This window comes from Protobothrops mucrosquamatus, unplaced genomic scaffold, assembly GCF_001527695.2.
Source record: "Protobothrops mucrosquamatus isolate PMUCROS unplaced genomic scaffold, P.Mucros_1.0 scaffold_199, whole genome shotgun sequence".
NCBI lineage: Eukaryota > Metazoa > Chordata > Lepidosauria > Squamata > Viperidae > Protobothrops > Protobothrops mucrosquamatus.
This window is the reverse complement of record NW_015386275.1, coordinates 775,756-800,698: the sequence shown is the minus strand read 5'-3', so window position 1 is coordinate 800,698 and position 24,943 is coordinate 775,756. Positions and strand designations below refer to the sequence as shown.

At 41.5% G+C, this 24,943-nt stretch overlaps 1 protein-coding gene across 1 annotated transcript in view; it reads right to left on the bottom strand.

The window, feature by feature from the left end:
• LSS (lanosterol synthase) overlaps window positions 1–24,117 on the bottom strand; it is a 53,845-nt gene extending 29,728 nt beyond the window's left edge. The window contains exons 1-6 of the mRNA XM_015825518.1: window positions 24,033–24,117; window positions 16,459–16,627; window positions 8,558–8,696; window positions 7,691–7,799; window positions 3,769–3,890; window positions 707–803 (exon numbers count right to left, since the gene is read on the bottom strand). Coding sequence (XP_015681004.1) covers window positions 707–803; window positions 3,769–3,890; window positions 7,691–7,799; window positions 8,558–8,696; window positions 16,459–16,627; window positions 24,033–24,043 — 647 coding nt within the window. The 5' untranslated portion in view covers window positions 24,044–24,117. The remainder of the gene's footprint in view (window positions 1–706; window positions 804–3,768; window positions 3,891–7,690; window positions 7,800–8,557; window positions 8,697–16,458; window positions 16,628–24,032) is intronic.
• Window positions 24,118–24,943: the final 826 nt, after the last annotated feature.

Below are 24,943 nucleotides of genomic sequence, written 5' to 3'. Positions count from 1 at the left end.
TAGATAGATAGATAGATAGATAGATAGATAGATAGATAGATAGATAGATAGATAGATAGATAGATAGATAGATAGATAGATAGATAGATAGATAGATGTTATGTTAATGTTATGCCTATTGTCCCTACCTTAGAATCATAGTCATATATATATTCTTTCTTGGGAGTGGGGAGGTATCAGTTGCTTATCTTAAACTTTGGGTGAATTTTTTAAAGTAAATATAGGAAATTCCTCCTCAGCTTGTACTAAAAAAAACAGAAGAGAAAGTCAAGCAGGCATTTAGAGGATATTCAAGAGCCCATATCAGGGGGGGAAAATCCAAAAAATGCCACAATGAAATACTACTTTCATAGTAAATATTGAAATAGATTCCACTAATAATGTGACTTCCTAATTCTCACAATGAAAATATAACTAAGAATTCATTGTGAAGCTTTCCCTATAACTCTTACCTCATAAATAATTTTTCAACAGTTTAAACCTACAAGTGGTCTGTTTTAGAAGGAGATAGGAGCCATAATCAGGGTTGAAAGGTAGTAAACTGATCTGAATGAATAGGAAATTAACTGACTGGCATACAGCACGTGCAAATTCTAAGAAACATCTGTCTTTTGGGAGGGGAGATGATAAACATTTTTGGGGGGGTCAGGTGTATCTATACATGTAGTGAAGACAGACAGAATTTTCTTGATGATGATTTACACACCACATCTCAGGAAGCAATGTATTCATTCCTTCCCAACTGTAGACATTCAAGACAGCCAGCCAAAATTTACCCCAGGAAGCAACTCCTACAGCACCACCTGAAGAATTACAAAATAGAATAATATCAAAACAGCTGTCAACTTTATAAAACATAAACAGTTCATAATTATTACAGAGAAGAAGGGGGAGAATTGATCACTCTAAGAGCTAGGGTTCTCCTTTTTCCCTCTGCCTGTGTGATGTTTCTTGTCCTCTCAGTCCAGAAAAGGCTCTGCTATCTAATAGGCTGGCTTCATCCTTCCTCTTCTTCTATTAGTCCTGATCATAACAGCAGTTTTTCTGTGGGTCACTCTCTACAGACAGACTTTCAATATCTCCTGGAGTTTCTGGCCAGGAAAATGTAGAACATAGAAAATAGGAAGTAAAAGGGTGACTTCAATTTCCCCAGTCAGAGAGAAAGAATAGCTAGTGAGTAATTTTTGACCTCCATAGAACTAATACAAATATCTACTATTCATTGGACTTGGAGCAGACACCAGAAGAACAAGCCTATTCACAAGGCTAAGTAAAACAGAGGAACTCTTAGGAAAGAAGAGATGGTGCTTCCTACTTAAAGACTTCCTAGGAAAATTGGAGGGTATAAATAACATTTAATTCACAAGAGGTCACCGACTCCCAAAAGCATTTCCTGCAAATAGGAAAATATTAATCAACAGCATTTGCTATGTTAATTACTGAGCAGCTTCAATCAAGCTGAGAATACCATCAAAAGGACAACCAGAGGAACCTGTTAGCTAGATATTCGGAAAAGGAGGAAGGTTGGCATGAAGTTGAACTTTTTTTCTTCTCCTAGATTTTCATAATAACAAACAGGATCAAGAAGAACCAAGAATGTATTGAAAAATCTAAAGAATAAATGTAATCTCCCCCTCAAGTCCTGCTGAACATGGGAAAGCTCAAAACAATGAAATAGGAAATGTGTTTGCTGCATGTTTAGGTCTTTGGCATCACCAAATTAAAATGAATAGCAACTGGATACTTTCAGCCAGATGACCATACTATTTACTGCTCAGGACACAAAAACAAGAAAAAAAGGCATTTATTTCATAATCAGGAAGGATATAGCAAAAGTAGCATTTGGGCATAATGTAGCAATGATCAAATATTAGCCATTACACTTCCCGTACAACCTTTTAATATGAAGGTTATCCAAGTATATTTTCCAACCACTGATGCAGAAAAAGAGGAAATTGACAAGTTTTATGGTCCAGTTTAATGTGAAATCAACAGAACATGCAAAAAAAAAAGTGCTATTTGTTGCTGGAGACTGGAATGTCAATGGTGAAAATAATGAGGAAAATATAGTTGGACTATGTTGTTTAGGAAACTGAATCAGAATTGTCAGGTGTGAAAGACAAGACCCATACATGAGGTTCCAATTCCAATTAAACTGATTTATTATTATTCATGCTCATGCACAGGAATTTACTCAACTAAAGGTTAGCACTATTTTGGCACTAGATAAAGTCAATAGAATTGGACTTAGTCCGTTTGTGGTTATGTAGAGACTCTAGGCTGATTCATCTTTTGACTTCGCCCCCAGGTTCTGCACTTCTTCTCCTACAAGAATAGAACAATTTACCAGTTTCTGCCAATCCTATTACTTCACTGCTATCAAAGTCTTCAAACAACAAAAGTGTTGGGCATCATAGAAGGTGAACACAGAAATGAAACTGACTATGTTATTGGCAGAAGGACATGGAAGATTCAGCTACAACAGCAAAGATGTGGCCAGACGCAGCCCATGGAACAGATCATGAACTGTTCATGTACAAGTTCCAAACTAAGCTAAAACAGAAGAACAAAGCCAACTTGTTTCTATGATGCAATCTTGAGCATTTATCCACCATTTTCAAGGAGAATATCAGGAATTGCTTGGAAGCCTTGAACCTAACTTGACAGAGAATCAGAGGAAATGTGGAACAATATCAGAGAAATAGTTAAGAATGAATGTGAAAAAAGACTGCCAAAAAATAGAAGAAAATTAGATGTCAGAATAAGAAGTGGAAATTGCCAAAAAGAAAACAGAAGCTAAAGCAAATACAGGCAAAGAGCTCAGGAAGCAACTTAACAAAGAATTTCAGAAAGCTGTTACAAATGACAAGAAGTGGCATTAATACTAATAAAGACACTGAAGATGGAAAAAGACATGGGGGAAAAAGAACAGTCTTTCAAATATCCCCAAACCCAGAAAGTTTCTAACCTAAAATTGATATGGCAAATGACATCAATGTCAGATAGTAACTGGCTCCAAAAAGATCAAACAAAGATGGAAGGAGATACTGAAATGTCAACTTCCTTTTAGAAGATGAACCCTGTTTATGAGAACATCTAGAATTAGAAACCAAAGATAGATCAGCACACCAATCTTTACCCAGTTGGAAGACTACAGGAATTGATAAAATATCTACAGAAACATGGCAAGCAACAGAAGAAAAATCTTTACAGGTCATAACCAAATTATCCCAAAATTCCAACTTTGGAAAATGACATATTGTCCAACAGATCAGAAGAGGCCAATCTACATATCAAAGAAAAGAAACTTAACATAATATGCAAACTAATATATTATACCTTTATTTTCACGTACTAGCAAAATAATGCTTAGGATCAGCCAATATAGATTAGGGCCTGATATGGAAAGGGAGATGCCAGATATTCAAGCTGGCTTTAGAAAAATAGAAGAATAAGAGACAGTTTTGCTGATGCAAACTGTATAATCAAGACATCCCAAAAGAAGATAATAAGTCATCCATGGCTGGGCTTGATTACTGTGATAATAGACACATCACTGGAAGGCCTGAAGGGTCAGAATGGGGACAAATATTCCTGAAGACGGTGTACCAACATGGTCACTAAGAGATGACATCAACTTAATCCATGAACACAAACCATAGTGTATAATTATTCTATAAGCAGAGAAAGTCCTTTTTTCCAAAGCAAATGATGGTAAAATGAAAAATAAAAGTGACATTTTTTCCAGGTTCCAGCTCTTTTATTCACCTTTGCTGTGGAGGTTATTTCGAGCCTTCACTAAGTCTGGATCATCAGGGCTGACCCCAAGAATACGCATGGCCGTGTAGTTCAGAGCAGTAGAAAATACCTTGGATAAATCCTCAATGTGTCTAACAGACAACAAACAAAAGAAGTGTTAGGTAAATGTGTTCACATAAGAAAATCCAACTGTTTTTCAAGTTCTGTGAATTTTTGAGAACTGGTTAAGCCAAAGAAGGCAAAATAAAAGAACGTGGAGTAATTTTATTACAACTTGACTAACAATGGCTATATTTTAGAGCTTTATTTTAAATGCATAAAAGAGAAATATAATGCTACAGATTGAGATTATGTTGAATTACAGTTTGCTTGCAGAATCGATTCACCTGAAATTAGAAAAATTAATATTGTAATCCCTAGGCCCGTGGTGGCGAACCTATGGCATGGGTGCCACAGGTGGCACGCAGAGTCTTCTCTGTGGGCACGCGTGCCATTGCCCCAGTCCTAGGCCTTCACCTGGGTTTTATAAAAGCTTTTCTCTTTAGGCCTGCGCTGCCGTGTGCAAAAAAAAAGGTTCAATCAATCAATCAACTTCAACTTCTTGCAGGGAAAAAAAAAGATTTCGCAAAGTTGGAATTGATTGATTGAACTTTTTAGTCCCACCCAGTCTGCCGTTACCATCGCAGTCACACGCACCCAATGGGCCATGCCCATCCAACTGGCCACACCCACCCAATGAGCCATGCCCACCCGGCACCCGACGAAACATAAGTGGGTTTTGGGTTGCAGTTTGGGCACTCGGTCTCTAAAAGGTTCGCCATCACTGCCCTAGGCCAGTGATGGTGAACCTTTTAGAGACCGAGTGCCCAAACTGCAACCCAAAACCCACTTATGCATCATCGGATGCCGGGTGGGTGTGGCCCATTGGCTGGGTGTGGCCCATTGGCTGGGTGTGGCCCATTGGGTGGGCGTGGCTGCAGTGGTAACGACAGACTGGGTGGGACTAAAAAGTTCAATCAATCAATTCCAACTTTGCAAGATCTTTTTTTCCCCGCAAGAAGTTGAAATTGACTGATTGATTGAACCTTTTTTTTTTTTTGCACACGGCGGCGGAGCCTAAAGCGAAAAGGTTTTATAAAACCCAGCTGAAGGCCCAGGACTGGGGTGACGGCGCGTGTGCCCACGAAGAGGGCTCTGAGTGCCGCCTCTGGCACCCGTGCCATAGGTTCGCCACCACTGCCCTAGGCATTCAGATGATAAATCTGAGGAGCAAAGCTTAATGAGCACTAGCAATAACAACTCTATGGATTTGTTTCCTATTCATCCAGGATGCCATATAAACATTAGGAATATGGTGTTATCTGGACTATTTTGTGTTTCTCTCTATCTTCTATTAATTAAAAATTCTAAATAATGTGTAAGACAGAAGACAATGTCTTTTAGACAGAAAGTAATTTCTCAGCCACACTTATGAAAGAAAGCTATTAGCCCATTTTAACAATGCAATAAATCTAAAACTTCTTTCCAAGAAATATAACTATATGAAGGACAGCTTTCAAAAGAACACAAGTCTGGACATTTCACGATCCGTAGCTAAGATTAATGTATCTGTTAAGAGAAGCATTGGGAATGACTGCAGGAACCAGCCAGAAGAGGAGTTCCCAGCCCACAGCCAGATAGGAAGCATTTCAAAGTAATTCCATATTAATTGACCTGCTATGAATTTGTCTGGAACTTATTTTTACTGTTTTCAAGACTACACATTAAACTAGCATTAAGTAGCCTTCCTGAAATTCATGTCATTCTCATTTGTTGAGTTTTCAAACTTTGTGGAGCCTGAGAAACATAAATAGGTCTAAGCAACAGAATTTTCGCCTATTCCAAACAATGCCATTGTCTGTTTTAAGCCCCACATTCTTACACTTTTTAAATTCCCTCTGCCTTTATTTTCTATTATTTTGGTAAGAGAACATAGAATCATAGTGCTGGAAAGAACCTTGGAGGTCTTCCAGTCCATGACCCTGCTCAAGGCAGAAGCCTTATGCCATTCCAGTCAAATGATTGTCCAGTCTATCCCCTCTTGGCTTCATAAAAAATCTGTCAATTTGAAGCTAGAGTTATTAGATGGTTATTAAGAAAATAGTGTTTTATGTAAAGAGAAACCTATGCTTATGCTTGAATTAGTGTAGATTATAACAGGACAAATGTTATTAAAAATAATAAACACAGGTGTGAACTATGTTGGACCCCAAAATTAATAAACATTAGCCAACATGACCAAAGACATATATAAGATACACAATAGAATAAGCTAGAGGTTATTGCAATAGCAGATAAATTGAATAAAATAAAGTATTGGCAGAGAAGGAAATAAGGGATAAAGAGCACAGATAACGTACAAGGATTAGAAAACAACTTTTTGGGTTCAAGTTGATGCTTTATATATCTCCTAGAGATAGAAGAATGCTAGAAATAACTACCGTATTTTTCGCTCTATAAGACGCACTTTTTCTCCCCCAAAAGGTGGGGGAAAATGTCTGTGCGTCTTATGGAGCGAATGCTGCCTGGAGCTGAAGCCTGAGTGCAGGGGAGGAGAGCATATACTGGCACTAGGTGGCGCTCTAACACAACACCATCGAGTATTGCTAGAAAGGAAGTTGCGGAGAGGAGAAGGNAATGGAAGGTGAGTGGAAGGCAGGTTGGGGGAGAAGCCTGGAGGAAGCGAAGGGACAAGGCTGGAACATGTTGGCTGCTGCAGCATATTCTTTCTCTTTCCAAATGTTATTATCCTTATGCTGCATGATTTAAAACTGCTACCTGTAATTTTCTGCTGGGAGATGGGAGAGACTAAAATGTCAAGGCCTGGAGACTAAAGCATACGAAGAACGGTTGCAGGAAATGGGTATGGCCAGTCAAGAGAAAAGGATTAGGGTTGACATGATAGCAATATTCCAGTATTTGAGGGGCTGCCACAAAGAGGAGGGGATCAATTTATTTTCTAAAGCCCCAGAAGGCGAGACAAGAAACAATGGGTGGAAACTAATCAAGGAGATATGTGCGTCTTATGGTCAGGTGCGTCTTATAGAGCGAAAAATACGGTATACAAGTAATTCTCAACTAACATTTTTTAGTGACCAATCGAAGTTACAGCAGAACTGAAAAAAGTGACTTATAACCGTTTTTCACACTTATGACTATTGCAGCTTCCCTGTGGTCACCTTCCTTGGCAACTGACTTATATTTATGATGGTTACAGTGTCCCGGGGTCACCTTTTGCGACCTTCTGACAAGCAAAGTTAATGGGGAAGCCAGATTCACTTAACAATCATGTTACTAACTTAACAACTGCAGTGATTTACTTAACAACTGTGGCAAAAAGGTTGTGAAATGGGGCAACATTTACTTAACAAACGTCTGACATAAAACTGAGAAAGATTCTCCAAGGCTTTATAAAATCTTTCACTGCAATAGTAAATTTTTGCAAGATAACAAATTTCTACCACCCTTTCAAAATGTAGATTTCTTAAGGCATTAAAACCACTCTTGGCCCATTCCTGAAATAGGTACCATCTTCTCCTTAGGAAATCCCAAAGTAATTGGCTAGGCATTGATGCCCATCAGCAAGAAGAGCCTTTGCTTTTTTATGCCGTTGGCTCAAACGTGTATGATATGCCAATTGTGTAACATGCTTACAAATTCACACTGCTCACACCAAGAGCAGCATATCAGTCCCTTCTGAGCCAGGATGGCATTTGCTAGCTGGAAAAAGGAGTGATTGTCAGATATTTACAAAAAAAATTGGGCCATCTCTATTTAGCCTGAGGAGAACTGAACTGTTGCTGATGGTGGTGCTGCCGCCGCCACCCTGATCATGAAATAGCAACAAGTTGCAAAAGTCTCTCTGAAGCACCGGCTTTTGGGTTTTACTCACAGGCCCCATCCTCCATCTGGGAGTTGCACTGAACGCAAGTAGCGCACCATCTCCTTCCTACATTCTTCTGGGACTGGAATCTTAGCAACATGGCATACAATCAGAAGCCCTTTGGAAGAAGACCAGAAGGAAGGTAAGGTAAGGTAAGGTAAGTAAGATAAGGTAAGATAACCTTTATTGTCATTTTTTACTATGGGCACAACGACACACATCAAAAATAAAATTTAGTTGCCCACTCTCAAAGTGAACACATACATGATACACACCTAAACATACTATATACAACATATACATACTATATACAACATATGTATAGACATACACCCCTACATATACATATGAATATTAAACACTGTCCATCTTGAATATACTGTATAACGGAAGGAGGAAGCTTGAGAGTTCATAAGGTTGATACTGTATGGAACGAAACTGTGGCTGAATTTTTCTGTGGTAGAAAAATGCAGTAAGGCTGGAAAGCCTTTTCAGGAAGCAACAACAACCAAGCTCCTGAAATAATGAATGGGAACCTCTTCTACTCTCACTTCTGCTAAAATCCAAATGAACTGGAATGTTTGGACTTAAAAAATTCCAACAGGCCTGGAGACAGAACCGTCATTTAAACTCACCACCATCATGAGCCAATTTCTTCTAGCTGTATTCTACATCAATGTAATAGATCCCTCTATTCCTTTTAAATCATAATCAATAGTAATGGGTAGCATGTAGAGAAACATTTAATTAATTCTGATGTAGTTTCAGCCAATATAGCTGAGCAGATTTTTTGCCTTTAATACAAAACACTGATCATCTGACCGATGCGTGACCATCTATGAGAAGAAGCTCTTGGGACTTTTCTGGTAATGATACCTGGCAACAGAAAGAGAGGTCCTCCGTAATCCTCAGCCCAATGACCATCCTCTGCTTGTAGGCTTGAAAAAAATTTCATCCCATTTAGCGCTGCCTCCGCTGCAGTACAGGCTGTAGGGAGGATTGGGAAGAATTTAGTCTGCAAAATAGAAAGGAATTGGAATAAGAAATATAAATGACCGGACTGCAGATTCATAAAAGTTTTTAAAAAAGAGAACTGGCATATGTATAAAGACATTCACTGACATCTCCTGTTTTATTCAAGCAGTGCAACGTCTGGAGGGGCACATAGTTGCTCTCTCTCCCTGTTTCTGGTACAGCAGAAAGGATAGCAACTGAAACAATGGCTTTGGATTTGCTCCCCAGGCAAACCAAAGACAGACAGAAGTCTCAGATATCAGCCAGGAAAGATTCATAGTGAATTTATTTATTTACTTGTATCCTGCCTTTATTATTTTTACAAATGACTTAAGGAATTGAACATATCCAACATCTTCCTCCTCCTATTTTCCCCACAACAACAACTCTGTGAGGTAAGCTGGGCTGAGAGAGAAGGGGCGTTGGTCTTACCTGAACGCCTTTTCTCAGTACGGAGACGGAGACTCCACCAATGGGTTTTCTTTGTCTGCCTGCTCTTGAGACCAAGTATCCAAAACTTGTCACGCCCCCTCCTACTGGTAATCCAGTCTTAACGAGGGCGAAGTGGTTGAAGATTGACAAGGCGTTGGCTCTCAGCACCCTAACTCAAATGGTCTGGCTGACCCTAGGGTGGGTGTGGAGTCTCCGTCTCCGTACTGAGAAAAGGCGTTCAGGTAAGACCAACGCCCCTTCTCCAGTACAGGAGACGGAGACTCCACCAATGGGACATACCAAAGCCTCACTGTCCCATAGGGTGGGAAACAGAAAAAGCTCAAGTTGCCTCTACGGAAATCACTTGGTGGAGAACCCTCCTACCAAAGGAGGCGTCCGCCGCAGCGAACCTGTCAATTTTGTAGTGGCGTATGAACGGAGAAGGTGAGGACCATGTGGTGGCCCTACAAATCTCTTCAATGGATGCTTGAGTGGCCCATGCAGCCGTTGTTGCTGCACTTCGAGTAGAATGGGCAGTAACATGACTTGGAGTCGGCAGAGACGAGGCCTGGTACGCCTCTCCGATGCAATTCCGGATCCACCTGCCAATGGTGCCGGCGGAGACCTTCTGGCCTAGGGTGTTAGACCGGAAGGATACCCATAGGGCTTCGGATTTGCGAAACGGCTCCGTGCGCTTGATATAACGCCATAACGCTCTGCGGACGTCCAGAGTGTGCCACTGTCGCTCTAAGTCATGTGACGGATTCGGGCTAAAATTTGGAAGAATCACCTCCTGCGTTCTGTGAAAGAGAGTATTAACTTTCGGGATGAAAGAAGGATCGAGTCGTAAAACAACCCTGTCCTTGTGAAATATGCATAAATCCGGCCTGACCGACAGTGCGGCCAGCTCAGATATACGCCTGGCCGAAGTGATGGCCACCAAAAATGCCACCTTTAGTGACAAGTGTTTTAAGGAAACGGTCGCCAGTGGTTCAAAGGGAAACTCCATGAGAGCGCGAAGGACTCGCGGTAACTCCCAGGATGGATACCTGTGAACCACAGGAGGACTGGTGTTACAAGCTCCCTTGATAAAAGCTCGGATTCTTGGATGGTGAGCTAAGGGAATAGAATCTGCGCAAGAGATAAGAGTGGATAAGGCCGCCACCTGCCTTCGGATAGTTGCAGGTGCAAGGCCTCTATCCAGTCCATCCAGGAGATAATCAACTATTTGGGGAATTGTCAGTGTATTAATGTCCAATTTTTTCTGACGACACCAAAGGCAAAAATTCTTCCAAGTGGCGTCATAGATACGGTTGGTTGACGGACGGCGAGCCGCCTGGATAATGGTAATCGCTCGCAAAGAAAATGATTCACATGTCATTATTTGGCGCTCAAGCGCCAGACGGCTAGTTGCAGCCATTGCGGGTCTGGATGGCTGATGCTTCCCTGATGTAGTGAGACTACGTGATGAGGAATCTTCCACGGGGGTGATTGAGCCAGATTCACCAAGTCGGCAAACCACGGCCTCTGTGGCCAATACGGAGCCACAAAGAGCAATTCCGCCCGTTCGTGTATGAGTTTGCGGATTGCTGCTGGAATAAGAGGCAGTGGGGGAAATGCGTAAAGAAGGCCCCGTGGCCATGGAACTCGTAGAGCATCCGTCCCTTCTGCCCTGGGGTGGAAGTAGCGGGAGTAAAATCTGGGAAGTTGGGCATTGTCCTGCGAGGCGAATAGATCGAGGACTGGTTGGCCGAACCTGAGGGTGATGGATGAGAACAGGTCCGGGTGCAGCCCCCATTCCGAAGGGTCCACCGTGGCACGACTCAAAAAGTCCGCATGTCGGTTGTTGACCCCCGATATGTGTTCTGCCCTGAGTGATCCCAGGTTGGGTTCCACCCAGGTGAACATCCTTCTCGCCTCCGTCATCAGGGATCTGGACCGTGTGCCCCCGACGGTTGACGTGCGCCTTGGCTGCTACTTTGTCCGTGCGGACTAGAACGTGACGGCCCTTGATCGAGCGTTTGAAGTGTAGCAGAGCTAGATGTATGGCTCTGAGTTCCAACCAGTTGATGCTTTTCTGCAGATCCGCGGTGGACCACCGTCCCTGAGCTAACTGAGAATTTAGGTGGGCGCCCCAGCCGTATAGACTGGCATCCGTCGTGATGGTGACTCTTTCCGGTTCTTTGAATAGCGACCCCTTGGTCACTGCTCGAGAGCACCACCAGCGGAGCGCCCTGCGAATGGGTAACGGAACCCTGACCAGTCGACTGGAAGCGCTGGCATTTTGACGTTGGAAGGGGAGAAGAAACCACTGTAGGTCCCGCAGGTGCAGTTTGGCCCAGGGAACGATGGCTATGCAGGAGACCATCTTGCCTAACAACTGGGAAAGTGTTACCAGAGGAACCGTGCGCTGTCGGAATACCTGTCGAGCCAGTTCCATTATGCTGACCGCGCGCTCCTGGGAGAGATAGACCATGCAATCTGATGTGTCGATAATGGCTCCCAGGTGCTGCAGCCTGGACGAGGGAACTGTGTGGCTTTTTTCGAGGTTTATCGAGAAACCATGTTGTTGAAGGGTGCAAATGGTGGTGTGCACGTCTGCTTGGGCTGCCTGGAACGACGTTGCTTGAATGAGAATGTCGTCCAAGTAACATTGGACTCTTACTGGAATTTTTCTTAGTTGAGCCGCTACCACTGCCAGTACCTTCGTGAACACCCTGGGTGCCGACGAGAGGCCAAAAGGAAGAGCCCTGTACTGGTAGTGTTTGCCCTTGTAGCAGAAGCGTAGTAATCGACGGTGAGCCAATAGGATTGGGATGTGCAGGTACGCTTCCGTGAGGTCTATCGACGCCAGGAAGTCGCCCTGTCTGATGCCCCCCAGGATGGACTGGAGGGATTGCATTTTGAATTTCTTGTAGATTACATAATGGTTCAGATTTTTTAGGTTGAGGATAGCCCTCCAACCTCCCGAGGGTTTGGGAACCACAAAGAGGATGGAGTAGAACCCCTTGCCCCTGTATTCCGACGGAACCGGTTCTATGGCGTGAATCTCCATTAGGTGTTGGATGGCCTCCTGCATTAGCCTGTGTTTGGTAGGGTCCCGGGATACCGAACAGGCGGTGAAATGGTCCGGGGGTGTGGTTAGAAATTCCAGGGACAACCCGTGTTGGATGGTTTGCAGAATCCAGTCGTCCGTGGACGTCTGTTCCCATTGGTGGAAGAAGTGTGTTAGTCTTCCTCCAATGGGAAGAGCTTGTGAGAAGTCATTTGGCCTTGCGGTAGGCCCGGCTGGCCCCACGAAATGGCCGCTTAGGCTGGTACTGCTGCCTGGGGCGGGAGCCTGATCTATCATATGGACGATCATATGGTCTAGCCGGTCTCTGGTTGAATGGCCTAGTGGATTGGGCGGCAGGTGCTGCCACCGACTGACGAAATGGCTGCCTACGAAAAAAGGGCGTGGATTTCTTATCAGATCTTTTGTTTAGGTGGGCCATCACCTTACGCTTATCTTTGTTCTCCACTAGATAAGGGGCGAGGGCATCCCCAAACAGGTTGCCACCCAAGTACGGGGCGGTTGCTAAGCGCCACTTGGCTTTGGTATCGGCCTGCCAGTGTTTCAACCATAGCATCCTTCTGGCAATCATGTTGGAAGCTATGGCTCTGGCAGAAAACACTGCCAATTGTAGCGTCGCATCCGCCGCGTATTCTGTGGCAGCTACCATCTTGGCCAGGTCCTGGTGAGTCCTCATGTCTTCAACAGGAACCCTGGCCTGTAGTTGTTGAAGCCACAGAAGGGTGGTACGCACAAAAAAGGATGCCGAGGTTGCCGTTTTGATGGCCCATGCCGCCGACTGATGTGTCTTGCGGAAGGTCTGCTCCCACCTCTTATCATCGGCTTTGAGTGCCTCTAACAGATCCCCCGCCACAGCTGTCTGGGAAACTAAAGGGGTCCAGGCCTCATCCACCTTGGGAATGTCCAGTGCCCCGGAAAGATCCGTGGATGTTCTGTACAACCTTTTGTCCGAACTGCTTGCATATGGGAAAGAGGAAGGTGAAGCCCATTGCTTCTTAATTCCTTGCAGGAAAATTGAGGGACACGGAACATGGTGCTCCGTCGCCACTTTTTGGAAAAAAATTGGCCTGGATGTGGATGTGGGATCAGTCTGAGGTTGTGGAAACTGGTCAGTCCCTATGTTCGCCGTGGCAGTGGCTTTTCGAAGAATTGTTAGAAAATGGTTGGGATTGAATAATCCCCCCGAAGAAGATGTCTCAGGTGGGAGCTCCTCATCCTCTGAAAAGGCAATCTCGGGTTGTTCCTCCTCATGAGGTGATGAGTAACCACTCCCTGAGGACTGGGCCAGAGAATCAGGCCCCCGGGTCGCCAGGCACTCCATGGGGGAGTCTACTGAGAGATTGGACAAGTCCGTGGCTGCTAGGTCGTGTGGGCGGGAGCGCTGTGTCAGAGCTCTGTCCACCACCTTGGCCAATAACGCCTCCAGACGCCCGTCCGAGAATATGTCCCCTATGTCAGGACCCCTAGGTAAGGTGGGCGTTGGAGAACCGACGGGCTCAGGGGTGACGCCCAAAGCGGCGGCATGATCAGCTGAGGCGGAGGGTAGAGTTGATGTTACCGGCATGCCTGGAATGGACCATACTCCCTGACTAGATGTCGATGGACCCAATGGTAGCTCCATCTCGGTGGCCGCCATGCCATCCAAATTTATTTGGGCCTGCCTCTGTGCCCTGGAGAACTCCTTCTCCAGGGCCTGGTGCCTACGGCTGGCTTGCTTTTCCGCCAACTTGGAGGACTTCTTAATTGTGTGCTTGGTCTTGGCCTTGCACTTGCCTGCCGCCTTCTGGCCAGAAGGAGGGTTGCAGCCGTAACCGGGAGGTGGAGGAGTCGTGCCTGAAGACTGGGGCAGTGAGGGTCCTTCCATCCCGTTTGAGCTATCTCAGAACCAAAAGCTGAGATAAAAGCTCTGGCAGGCAAGTTGTTGGCGGAAGCGGTATTGGAGCAAGTACTAGGACTGCTCCCCTGGTCACCCGACCAATGAAATTCTCTCTGGACTATGGTCATGGTAATTGAGGCAGAGCCGAAGGCACGTTTGGAACCACTTGTTGGGCTCCTCCCAGAGGCCTTAGATGACCAGGCAACGTGCACCAGAACAATAAGCTCCAAATTATCAGGTCCGACTTGGACAATTTAAACTGATGGCGGCTACCGGGGTGAAGGGGAGGCGAGCACCACCCAGATGATCCTACCTGGATCGTTCTTGCTGTGTGTGGCCCGGATTAACCGGCCTAAAATGGCCGCCCCTATGCGCCCTCTCAATGACTCCTCAAGACCGTGTGCCACGCTCTCAGCTCTGGTCAGAAACAAGCTGAAATTGAGAAGTTGAGACCACCAAATGCCGGGCGCCAAAATACCTGCAAAATGGCGGCCGCAACTTTACTGAAGGCTGAAACAGGCCTCCAAGGACTCTAACACTCTGTCAGAATCACAGTGATATAGAGCCTAGGAGGCACCGCTATATGAGCGCTAGTCGGAAGGCTGTTGGAGGGTTTTTCTAAGAAAAAGTTTGTCGCCCCAACTGCAGCCAAGATGGCGGCCGCAACTTCACAGGAGGCTAAAACAGGCCTCCGACAACTTGAAAGGCCAGTTAGCGACCCCGTGGGACGACGTAGGACCCAGGAGAATCGCTATCTGAATGATAGCAGCCGAGGGCAGAAATTTAAGTTTTCGCTTTAAAAGGAATCCGCCGCCGAAAATGCAGCCAAAATGGCGGCCGCAACTCTTCAAGCGGCTAAATAGGCTCCGACAGGCCTGAAAAGGCCTGAGGGGAGTCAGGATCTAGCAGGGCCCTGGGAAATCGTCTCTAAAGGCAGCCTTGAAGAGAGAAGAGAAAATTTTTGTTTTTTTGTTAAAGGATTCAGCCGCCGAAATTGCAGCCAAAATGGCGGCCGCAACTTTTCAGACGGCTAAACGGGGCTCCAACAGGCCTGAGAAGGCCTGAGAGGAGCCAGGGTCTTTACTGTGCCCTGAGGGAAAAAACTGGGCAGGTGGAGGACAAGGTCAACAAGTTGTCTCTGTTGACCTTCTACCTCCCCCCCCCCCGCGATAATTGCACTTTGGGAGGAATGAAGGAAAGGGAATTCCACCACCCCTTCACCCCTCACTTCCCAAGCAAGCTGTTGTCAGCTTGAGGGAAGTTGTAGCAATCTCTAATTTGGTTTGAATTTTTATAAGTAGCCAATATTTAATAGAGACCTAACCAATGGATTGTTATTTGTCTAACCTGATCTAGCAGAGAGCCAAGCCAAAACAAGTCATCAAGAGCGGAGACCAAGTTAAGACTGGATTACCAGTAGGAGGGGGCGTGACAAGTTTTGGATACTTGGTCTCAAGAGCAGGCAGACAAAGAAAACCCATTGGTGGAGTCTCCGTCTCTTGTACTGGAGAATGATTGGCTCAAGGTCACCCAGTAGGCTTTATTGGCTAAGGCAGGACTAGAACTCAGACTTTCTAGCCTGGTGCCTTAAGCACTAGACCAATCCTACTGTATGATCAGCCACAGAATCTACTATTTTATGGAACCAGCCAGTATCTGCATGCTTCCTAAAGGGCAATATCCTCCTTCATCCTGTGAGAATCTGCCAAGATCCAGCATACTGATGCCTGAAATACTAAAAGATACTCGTAAGAGAAATATGTAGAATATGAGCATTCTTCAAACACTTTCTTGTATATACTGGGAATTAACATTTCTAATCACAGAAGACTAGAAATAAAAAAATGAAGTTTATAAGACTCATGTATTTCAGATGGTATCTTTCTAAAAAGAGAAATCTAGCTCACTTTTGTATCCTTTCTCCAATTTACAGAGGGCCTGCACTGACATGTTTACATAAATCACTCTGAATCTACCACAGCTTCTTACAGTTTTGTAGTTTCAGAGGCTTTTGCCAGGCAAATCAGTCTCACCATATTTGCCCCTCCAAAAGAAACTGAATAATAATAGACAAGCTCCCCAGAAATAGGGAGCACTCTCCCACCATTACTATTTTCCCTTCTGCAAAGACTGAATCTGCTTCATGGCACAATTCCTGGACACTTGGGTAACAGTAGAGCTCCACAGATCTTCACAGTGCCTCACATGATCCAAAGATGCACTGTGAAGTTGCTCTCTTCATGTCTGCTACAACACAGACATGTTTTGTAACAGACAAGCTGGTCTTCTCCCTAAAGACTGAACTTGAAAGAAATTGCTGAGAGTTGTGCAAGCTGTCTGTCCCCCTCCTATCCCATATTCACAACAGCATCAGCCACTTACTGTGTCCAGCCCTAGAGAATGAGCCTCCAGTGCAGTCTGCTCCCGCTCCACATCCTCGCCATCTGCAAGATATCGCCACTGCTGTCGACCTTTTTCATTACTCAAGCGCCAGCGGGTTAAATCTGTGGCTGGTTCTGTCTTATATGGGCCTCCTCTTCTCCGCAAATATCTAACAAGAGTGAAAAGCAAACAGAGAGACACCAGGTGAAGCCTTCATCCTAGCATGCAAATGAAAAATATCCAAGCATTAGGATCCAAGCAGTGTGTGAAGCTTATTGTTAGGATTCCAACTTTAAACTATGGATTAACTGTGGATAAACTAAAACTAGCTATAGCCACATGAAATAGAAAGTGTAAGGAAAGAAATCCATTGGATAATTATCTGTTTAAATGTGTAATATCAATATCCAATAAAAAATTAAATCAGGAAATAAAACCTCTACTGCTTCTCCCTGCATGCTTCCACCTTATTCAGCTGCTTGGCTTATAGATAGTTCAGCCCCATTCCTGCTCCTCGGCATTTGCATCTCTTCCCTTAATCATACCATGACATGCAAACAGCCAATTATGGGTTATTCATCCAATGGTAATTCAATATGCCTTGGCTTAGTTCAATTGTTATACTCAGCCAATATCCTTAAACTTTTAAGAGTAAAAATGCATCAGTAATCACTTGCACACATTCTGATGGTGTGATATTGTGGATTGTGTCAATTTCCATAGATGCTGTGGGAAAAGATACACTTTAATTTAAAAGGGCTTCTATTGTTGGACAAAGTTCTAGATACCTCATGAATAGATGACCGAAAGAAATATCTCCACTGACACCAAACTCCCCTCAAGAAGGGCGAAACAACTGTTTCCTGGGACTGCCACTTAATGGCCTACATTGGTGACCTTTTTACATGTTTGGGAATGATCTGCTTTCCAACAGCTGAGAATATATGTAACTCAAGGTTAAACTATTGGGTTCTTAATGTTTTCTGAGCTCAGAGTACCAAGAATCCAACAACAGCCTTCTTCTGCAGGATACCAGTCTCCAAGCGGATGTGCTGCAGGTATTCTTACCAAACCAGCCTTCTTTGGTCACTAACTCCCTCAGCACCTCTATTTAATGGATTATTTTTCCCATATATCTTTTTCTTCTGCTATTTATACGGGATTTGTCAATTTTACTATGTTTAATCTAGAAAAAGATTATGGCTATTCAAGATTTTCTATGACATAGTAGAGAAATACAATACAGGAGAAGAATAAAGATATATAAAGATTCAAGAAAGAATTTGATTGAATAGATATTATGAAACGTTATCAAAATTAACTTGTTTGTGAAACAAAAGGACAACCAAACCAAAAAAGCCTCTGTGTGATTTAAATTGTGTAACACAGAGAAAAGAGCACAGGGCAAATAATTTATGTATCACAGAATATATCCACTGTACAAATATGTGTGTAAAACATTACATTTTAGGGACATCCGGTTTGGCATTCAATGAGACGGGTGGAAGAAGCTAGGGCTCCGGCTTCTTAGCCCAATTTCGTTCTGCCCAGCAACCCCAATGGGTCGGAAAGTTGCCCTGCAGGGGCAACGAAGAAGGAGGGATGCCTCAGGAGTCCGGATCAGATGGCAGTCAGTCCAGACGGACTGAAGAAACCCTCTAAAAGGACGGAGGAAAGGCTGCCTGGTAAGCCCAGGCAGCCCAAGTCGTCGCCAGCTGGAAGAAAAGTGAGGAGCTGCGGCGCTCCGCTAAATAGCTGATTGTCAACAGCGTGCTGAAACTGGGTGAGCCTGCTCTTTTTCCTTTTCCTTTTGGACTTAAAAATGTTGATCCCCTGATTGGGAAGAGCTATAAAGTAAAGACCCCAGAAGGACTAGGGAAGAAGAGAGTTAAAGGTGGCGAGTAACCACAGAAGGGGGAAGGATTAGATTGACTCAAAGAAAGACTACTTAACCCACAGGATGTGGAAAAAAATTTTTTAGCTATAATTCCAAGGGTAAATAACCTATAAAGAACTTTAAAAGAAAAACTTTGTAACAATCTTTTAAAACCACATATTGACGAAACAGTGTACAAGGATATGTGAAAGAAGATACTACAGTAACACTAAATAGTAAAAGAATCTGAAAGAGTTTGACCTTGAAACAACACCTGATGTAAACAAAGTGCCTTTGTGTGAGTGTACAAGTGAAAAGACTTTCTACAATTATATTTGTTGACCCTGGATATAACCAAAACAGGAATTACTTGGAGACAGCAGACGTTTTACATCTGAGATTCGACTGGAGGATTTGGATTTGGCCTAAAGTAGTTGGCTCGTTCTTTTTGGCTGGATTTTAGCCTAAGATAGTTGGCTGGAAAAATGAGTACATCAAACCTCACCAGACTTATGAAAAAGACTTCCTCTGCACCCTCTGTTGGAACACCTAGCCCAGGGGTAGGCAACCTTGGCTCTTTTATGACTCGTGGACTTCAACTCCCAGAATTCCTGAGCCAGCTATGCTGGCTCAGGAATTCTGGGAGTTGAAGTCCACGAGTCATAAAAGAGCCAAGGTTGCCTACCCCTGACCTAGCCCAACAACCCAGGAATCTATTGAAACAATGTTGCAGCATGAGAAAATAAGCACCACTCAAAATAAGATGCAAACTACATTAAAATTGATTCAAGAATCAATGCAAAAAAATCATGAAGAGACAAAAAATAACTTTGATAAATTAAATGAACAAATCTCGGACATAAAGACACAATTTGAAGTCCACTATCAAATGATTGTCCAAAATGAACAAAGAATGCAGAAAGTGGAAAATAAATCAGATGATATTGACAAAAAATGGAAATACTAATGCAAGAAAATGAAAAATTAGAACAAGCAAACCAAAATCTAGAAGGAGCGGTCGCGATCTTAGAAATGGAGAAAGCGGAACACTACTTAAGATTTCAAAATATTCCTGAAGACAGAGAAGAAAATATAGCAGTTGTGATTATTGATCTCCTTGCAGAGGCTTTGAAAGCAGACAGAGCAGAGATGCAAATGGAGATAGATGAAATATTTCGAATGAATTCAAGCTATGCAAGGAAATATAAACTACCCAGAGAAGTGCATGTGAGATTTATAAAGAAAACAACAAGAGATGAAATACTGAGAAAAGTTAGAGATGAGCCATTACAACACAAAAATAAAGAAATTGTGGTCTTAAAGCAGTTACCCAAGAGAGTAAGAGATACTTGAAGACAATATCATTTCTTAACTACAAAGCTGATTGCAAAAGGCATACATTTTAGATGGTTAATGCCAGAAGGGATTTTAATTAACTGGAATAATACAAGATACCAATTGGATTCAGTTTGGAAAGCAGAAGACTTTGATGAAAGAAACCGAGCATTCTTAGATGAAGGAGTGCAACATCAACAAGAGGAGAGAAAAGATCAGAAACAAATAGAAGAAGCAACTGAAGAAGCAATTATACACACAGGAGAACAGAAAGAGAAATCTGATCAAGAGAGAGAAGGAATTGCCAGAGAACAGGATCACAAGATCGACTAGACCTAAATATAAATAACTGAAATGGAGAAAGAAAACGGAATTTTTTCAGTGAATATAAATGGACTAAACTCGCCATCAAAAAGAAACAATTTTTTTTAGAAAACTACAGAAATTAAATATAGATATAATTTGTTTGCAAGAGACACATATAAAAAAACAATATTATAAGCTGTTGGAATACCCCAAAATTGGGAAACTTTATCATGCATCAGCACAACAGAAAAAAGAGGTGTTGCTATATATATTAAAGAGAAAATATATTCTAAAATGATTTATTCAGACGAAGGAAGAATTGTGATGGTAGAAATATACTTACATCAAAAACAAACATTGTTAGTAGTAATCTACACACCAAATAATAGCCAGGAAGAATTCTATCAAAATCTCCATAGAAAAATAATAAAAATGGAGTACCAAAATATTGTTTAGTAGGAGACTTTGATGCGATAGTGGATGGAACATTAGACTATAAAAGTAGTAAAACAGGAAAAACTGTAAGATTACCTAAGACCTTTTTTAATATGATAGAAGAAATTGGAGTACAAGATGTTTGGAAGGAAATTAACCCAGGAAAATTACAATACACATTTTATTCAAACAGTCAAAAATCCTGGTCCAGAATCGATATGATCTGGATGACATCTGAACTGAGGATAAATATGCAGGAAATTGAGATAGAACCAGGTACATGGGCAGACCATTACCCTTTAAAAGTAATGTGGAGAGAAATAAAAAAAAAATCAAGATGAACTTTGAACCAATCTATATTAAAAGAAAGAAAATTTATAGAACTAGCAAAAAAAATGGAGTTTTTCTTCAAAGAAAACAAAAAGGAAGATACAACATTACAAAATGTATGGGATACAGCCAAAGCATACTTTAGAGGTATAGCTATAACATACATGGCAAAAAAACCAGAAAAGACAGCAGTATGAACTATTAAAAGAAAAATTTGGAAAACTAGAATCAGAACTGCAAATGAATCCACAAAAGAAGATTCTGAAAAAAGAAATGGAAACAATAAAACACAAACTAAATCTGTTGAATTCAGAAAAATTGGCACAGCAAATAAAAAGAGCAAAACAATTTTTTTTTTGAAAAACAAGGAAGATGGTTAGCTTATAAACTTAAAAAACAGAAGAAGAAAATTATAAATAATTTAGTAGATGAAAAAGGTTGCCTACAATTTAAAAATGAAGAAATAAAAAAGATAATTAAAGAATATTACAAGAAATTGTATGACATAGAAGTAATTCCAAGAGAGAGAATGATCCAATATCTGGAAGAAAATAACCTTCCAAAAATTCCAGAAACCTGTAAAATTATGCTACAGGAAAATGATGGAAATAACAGAGGCCATAAGACAAAAAAACGAGAAAACACCGGGGCCAGATGGACTACGGGCAGAGTTATATAAAGCTTTACAAGGTATACTAAGTGAACCGCTGAAAGATGTTTGCAATGAACTTTTGTTGGAGGCTAAACTCCCAAATACATGGATAGAAACAAATATTAGCTTAATACCAAAAGACTCAGATTTGACACAGATAAAAAATTATAGACCGATATCGTTACTGAATGTGGATTATAACATTTTTACTTCAAAAATGGCAGAGAGACTGAAAAGATACTTAACTGAATTTATACATTCAGACCAAAATGGTTTTTTGCCAAAGAGATAAATTAAAAATAATTTAAGAGTGATAATGGACATATTAGAATATTATGAATTATATCCAGGGAAACAACTGGCACTAATATTTCTAGATGCCCAAAAGGCATTTGATAATGTTTCTTGGCAATTTATGATTCAGCAATTACAAATAATGGACTTTGGACAGAACTTTACAAACATGATAAAAACAATATACAATAAACAAACAGTGAAAGTGATAGTGAATGCTGACTATACTGAGAACTTTGAGATAAGAAAAGGCACAAGGCAAGGATGTCCATTATCTCCATTGTTATTTATTTTTACTCTGGAAGTTTTAAATAGAAAATATTAGACAAGATATAGAAATTAAAAGGCTAGAAATATAAATTACAAGGATTTGCTGATGTTTTGGTATTTATTTTAGTAGAACCTTTGGAGATGATTCCTAAACTATTGGGAAAGATAGAACAATACCGAGAAATGGTAGAACTGAAAATAAACAGAGAAAAAACCAAAGTAATAGTTAAAAACCTTACAGATAAACAAAAAAAAAAAGTCGGAAAAAACAGAATTGCAAATAGTTAAAAAGGTCAAATATCTGGGAATACATTTAACAGCAAAATGTTCAATGATAAAAGAAGATAATTACACAAAACTATTGAATAAAATAAAACTGGATCTGGAAAAAATGGAAAAACTTGCAATTGTCAATTCTAGAAAGAATTGCTACAGTGAAAATGAACATACTACCAAAAATCTTATTCTTATTTCAAATAATACCTATAAAACTTGAGAAAAAATTCTTTGAAGACTTAAATTCACTAATTTTGAAATTTATTTGGCAAGTAAAGAAAGCTAGAACTAAGATGAAAATATTACAAGATGCCAAGGAAAATGGAGGACTTGGTCTACCGGAGTGGGTTTTATATTATCAAGCATCTGTATTAACATGGGTAAAAGAATGGATAACTCTTAGAAATAAAAGGCTGTTATATCTGGAGGGACATGATTTAAAATTGGGGTGGCAATTGGTATGGGAAAAATAAAGTTCATAAATATTTCCAAAATCATTATATAAGAAATGCATTATTAACAACATGGGAAAAAATAAAATGTAAAATATATTTGAAAATTCCAGGGTGGTTGTCAACAATGGAAGCATTTGTACACCTACATTTAGTGAACTTTGAAAAAATCTGGACATATAGAGATATTCTAAACTCTGAAGGCAATTTAAAATCTAAACAAGAAATGGAAAATCAGGGTATCAATCTATCATGGTAGGCACATTTACAAATGCAAGCTAGATATGATAAAGATGTTAAACTGTATGGATTTTACAAGGAACAAACTGTGTTTGAGAAGACATTGTTAACTTCTGATGAGAAACTAAGAAAATGTATAATTTTCTATTAACTTTGAAAATGGAAAGCGGACAAGTTAAAGAAACAATGATAAGATGGGCAATTTTTTTTGATATAATATAGAATTAGAAAAATGGCAAAATTTATGGGAAAGAAATAACAAACTGACAGTGTCAACTTCCTACAAAGAAAATTTATATAAAATGTTCTATAGATGGCACTTGCCACCAGCAAGATTAGCAAAAATGTTTAAAAACATGTCAGATAGATGTTGGAAATGTAAACATAAGTCAGGCATGTATTATCATGTTTGGTGGACATGTGACAAAGTAAAGAGTTATTGGGAAAAGATGGCTAGAAAAGATGTTGGGAGAACATGTAGATTTTAAACCTGAACTTTTTTTATTAGGTATAAGCCAGAAAAGACTAACAAACAAAGCTTATATTTGATTTTGCATGTCACAACAGCAGCAAGAATTATATTTGCGCAATACTGGAAAAATGAAGGAATACCATCAGATGAAGAAATAATAAAAAAAATACAAGAATGTGCAGAGATGGACAGACTATGAGACTGAAAGAAAAAGAAGAAACGGAATATTATCAAACTTGGGACTTATTTTATCGATGGCTAGAGGAAAGAATAAAGGATTAGGAATTAAATATGTATTAGCGAATGTAAACTCAGACAGCAGGTTGGTTGAAAAAATATTACTGAATGTATGGGGGGAAAACTAATAAAAACTTTTACAAAACAGTATTACATTTTAATTATTCCCGTTTTTTTAAAAAAAATCAGCGGGTAAGATGATCACAGAAGATTCAAATCCCTTGTCAGAGCATAGAAAAATATGTCATTTTTTATCATCAATTATATACTGGACTTTGTTTGTTTGTTTATTTTTCTTGCATCGCCACACGTAAAGCATCCTACTAATTTTTCCAAACAAAACTAAAGCTAAAACGACCTGGAAGAATCCTAAAATAGAAGAGATTCCAAAATACTCACGTCCCATCCATCCTGCCACTGAGCTAAGGTTGAAGCCTACAGGCAGTAGCACAGAGCCGGTATAAAGTAGAATACTGTACAGCCAAGGCTGGACCTATCACACGCCTCATATTTCGACTGTTTCAGCGGCACGTTGGGATATGAAGTCTTTTGTTTCTTATGGGCCAAAGCACTTCCTTCTTGAGGACTACAATTCCCAAGAAACTACTCGAAACATCCGATCTGAACTGATATAAGCCCATGAAAGTGCGAGCCAATCCAAGAGAGTTTAGATACGATTAAAGGCGGGGACAGTTTCCAAGTAAAGCTGTTGGTTTTGGCACTCCGCGGGTATAGAGAAACCTTTGCAGGGGGAGTGGCCTTTGTAAACCAATCGAATAAAGTCCGGACTCGCAAAGCGATAACGGAAAACCGGATTATGGCTGGGGTATTGGCTGTGGAACAGTGACGAAGGCTATAGTAGCTTTACCGTAGCAAGCGGGAGGATCCAGAGAAATGCAGGGACTCGGCAAGTCAGAGCGCGCCGCTGGCACCATTGCAAATTCAAGGCCGAGGCTACCGAGGAGCGCGAGCCTTTCCGGGCTTTTCCTGGCATTCCTTTCTTGGAGCTTCCGATAGGTGGCCTGCTGCAGAGCTTCCATGCGAAGGAAGCGAATCTGGCTCAGATCAGTGACAGGAAAATGGGGATGGGATGAAAGCCGCGAAGGGCACAGAAGGGACGCTTCTAAATTAAGACGTGTAGCGAGAGGGGACTCTGTTAAAGAAGTACAACAATCATGGTTTGGGGCTACAGCCCCTTAGGCAGGATATGACGCAAAACTGCCCAGAAAAATTGCTTTCAAGCCAGCCTAACCAATGAAACTCCCCAGATACAGACAATTGTAGGGCATTAATACCAGATGGAAATCTTC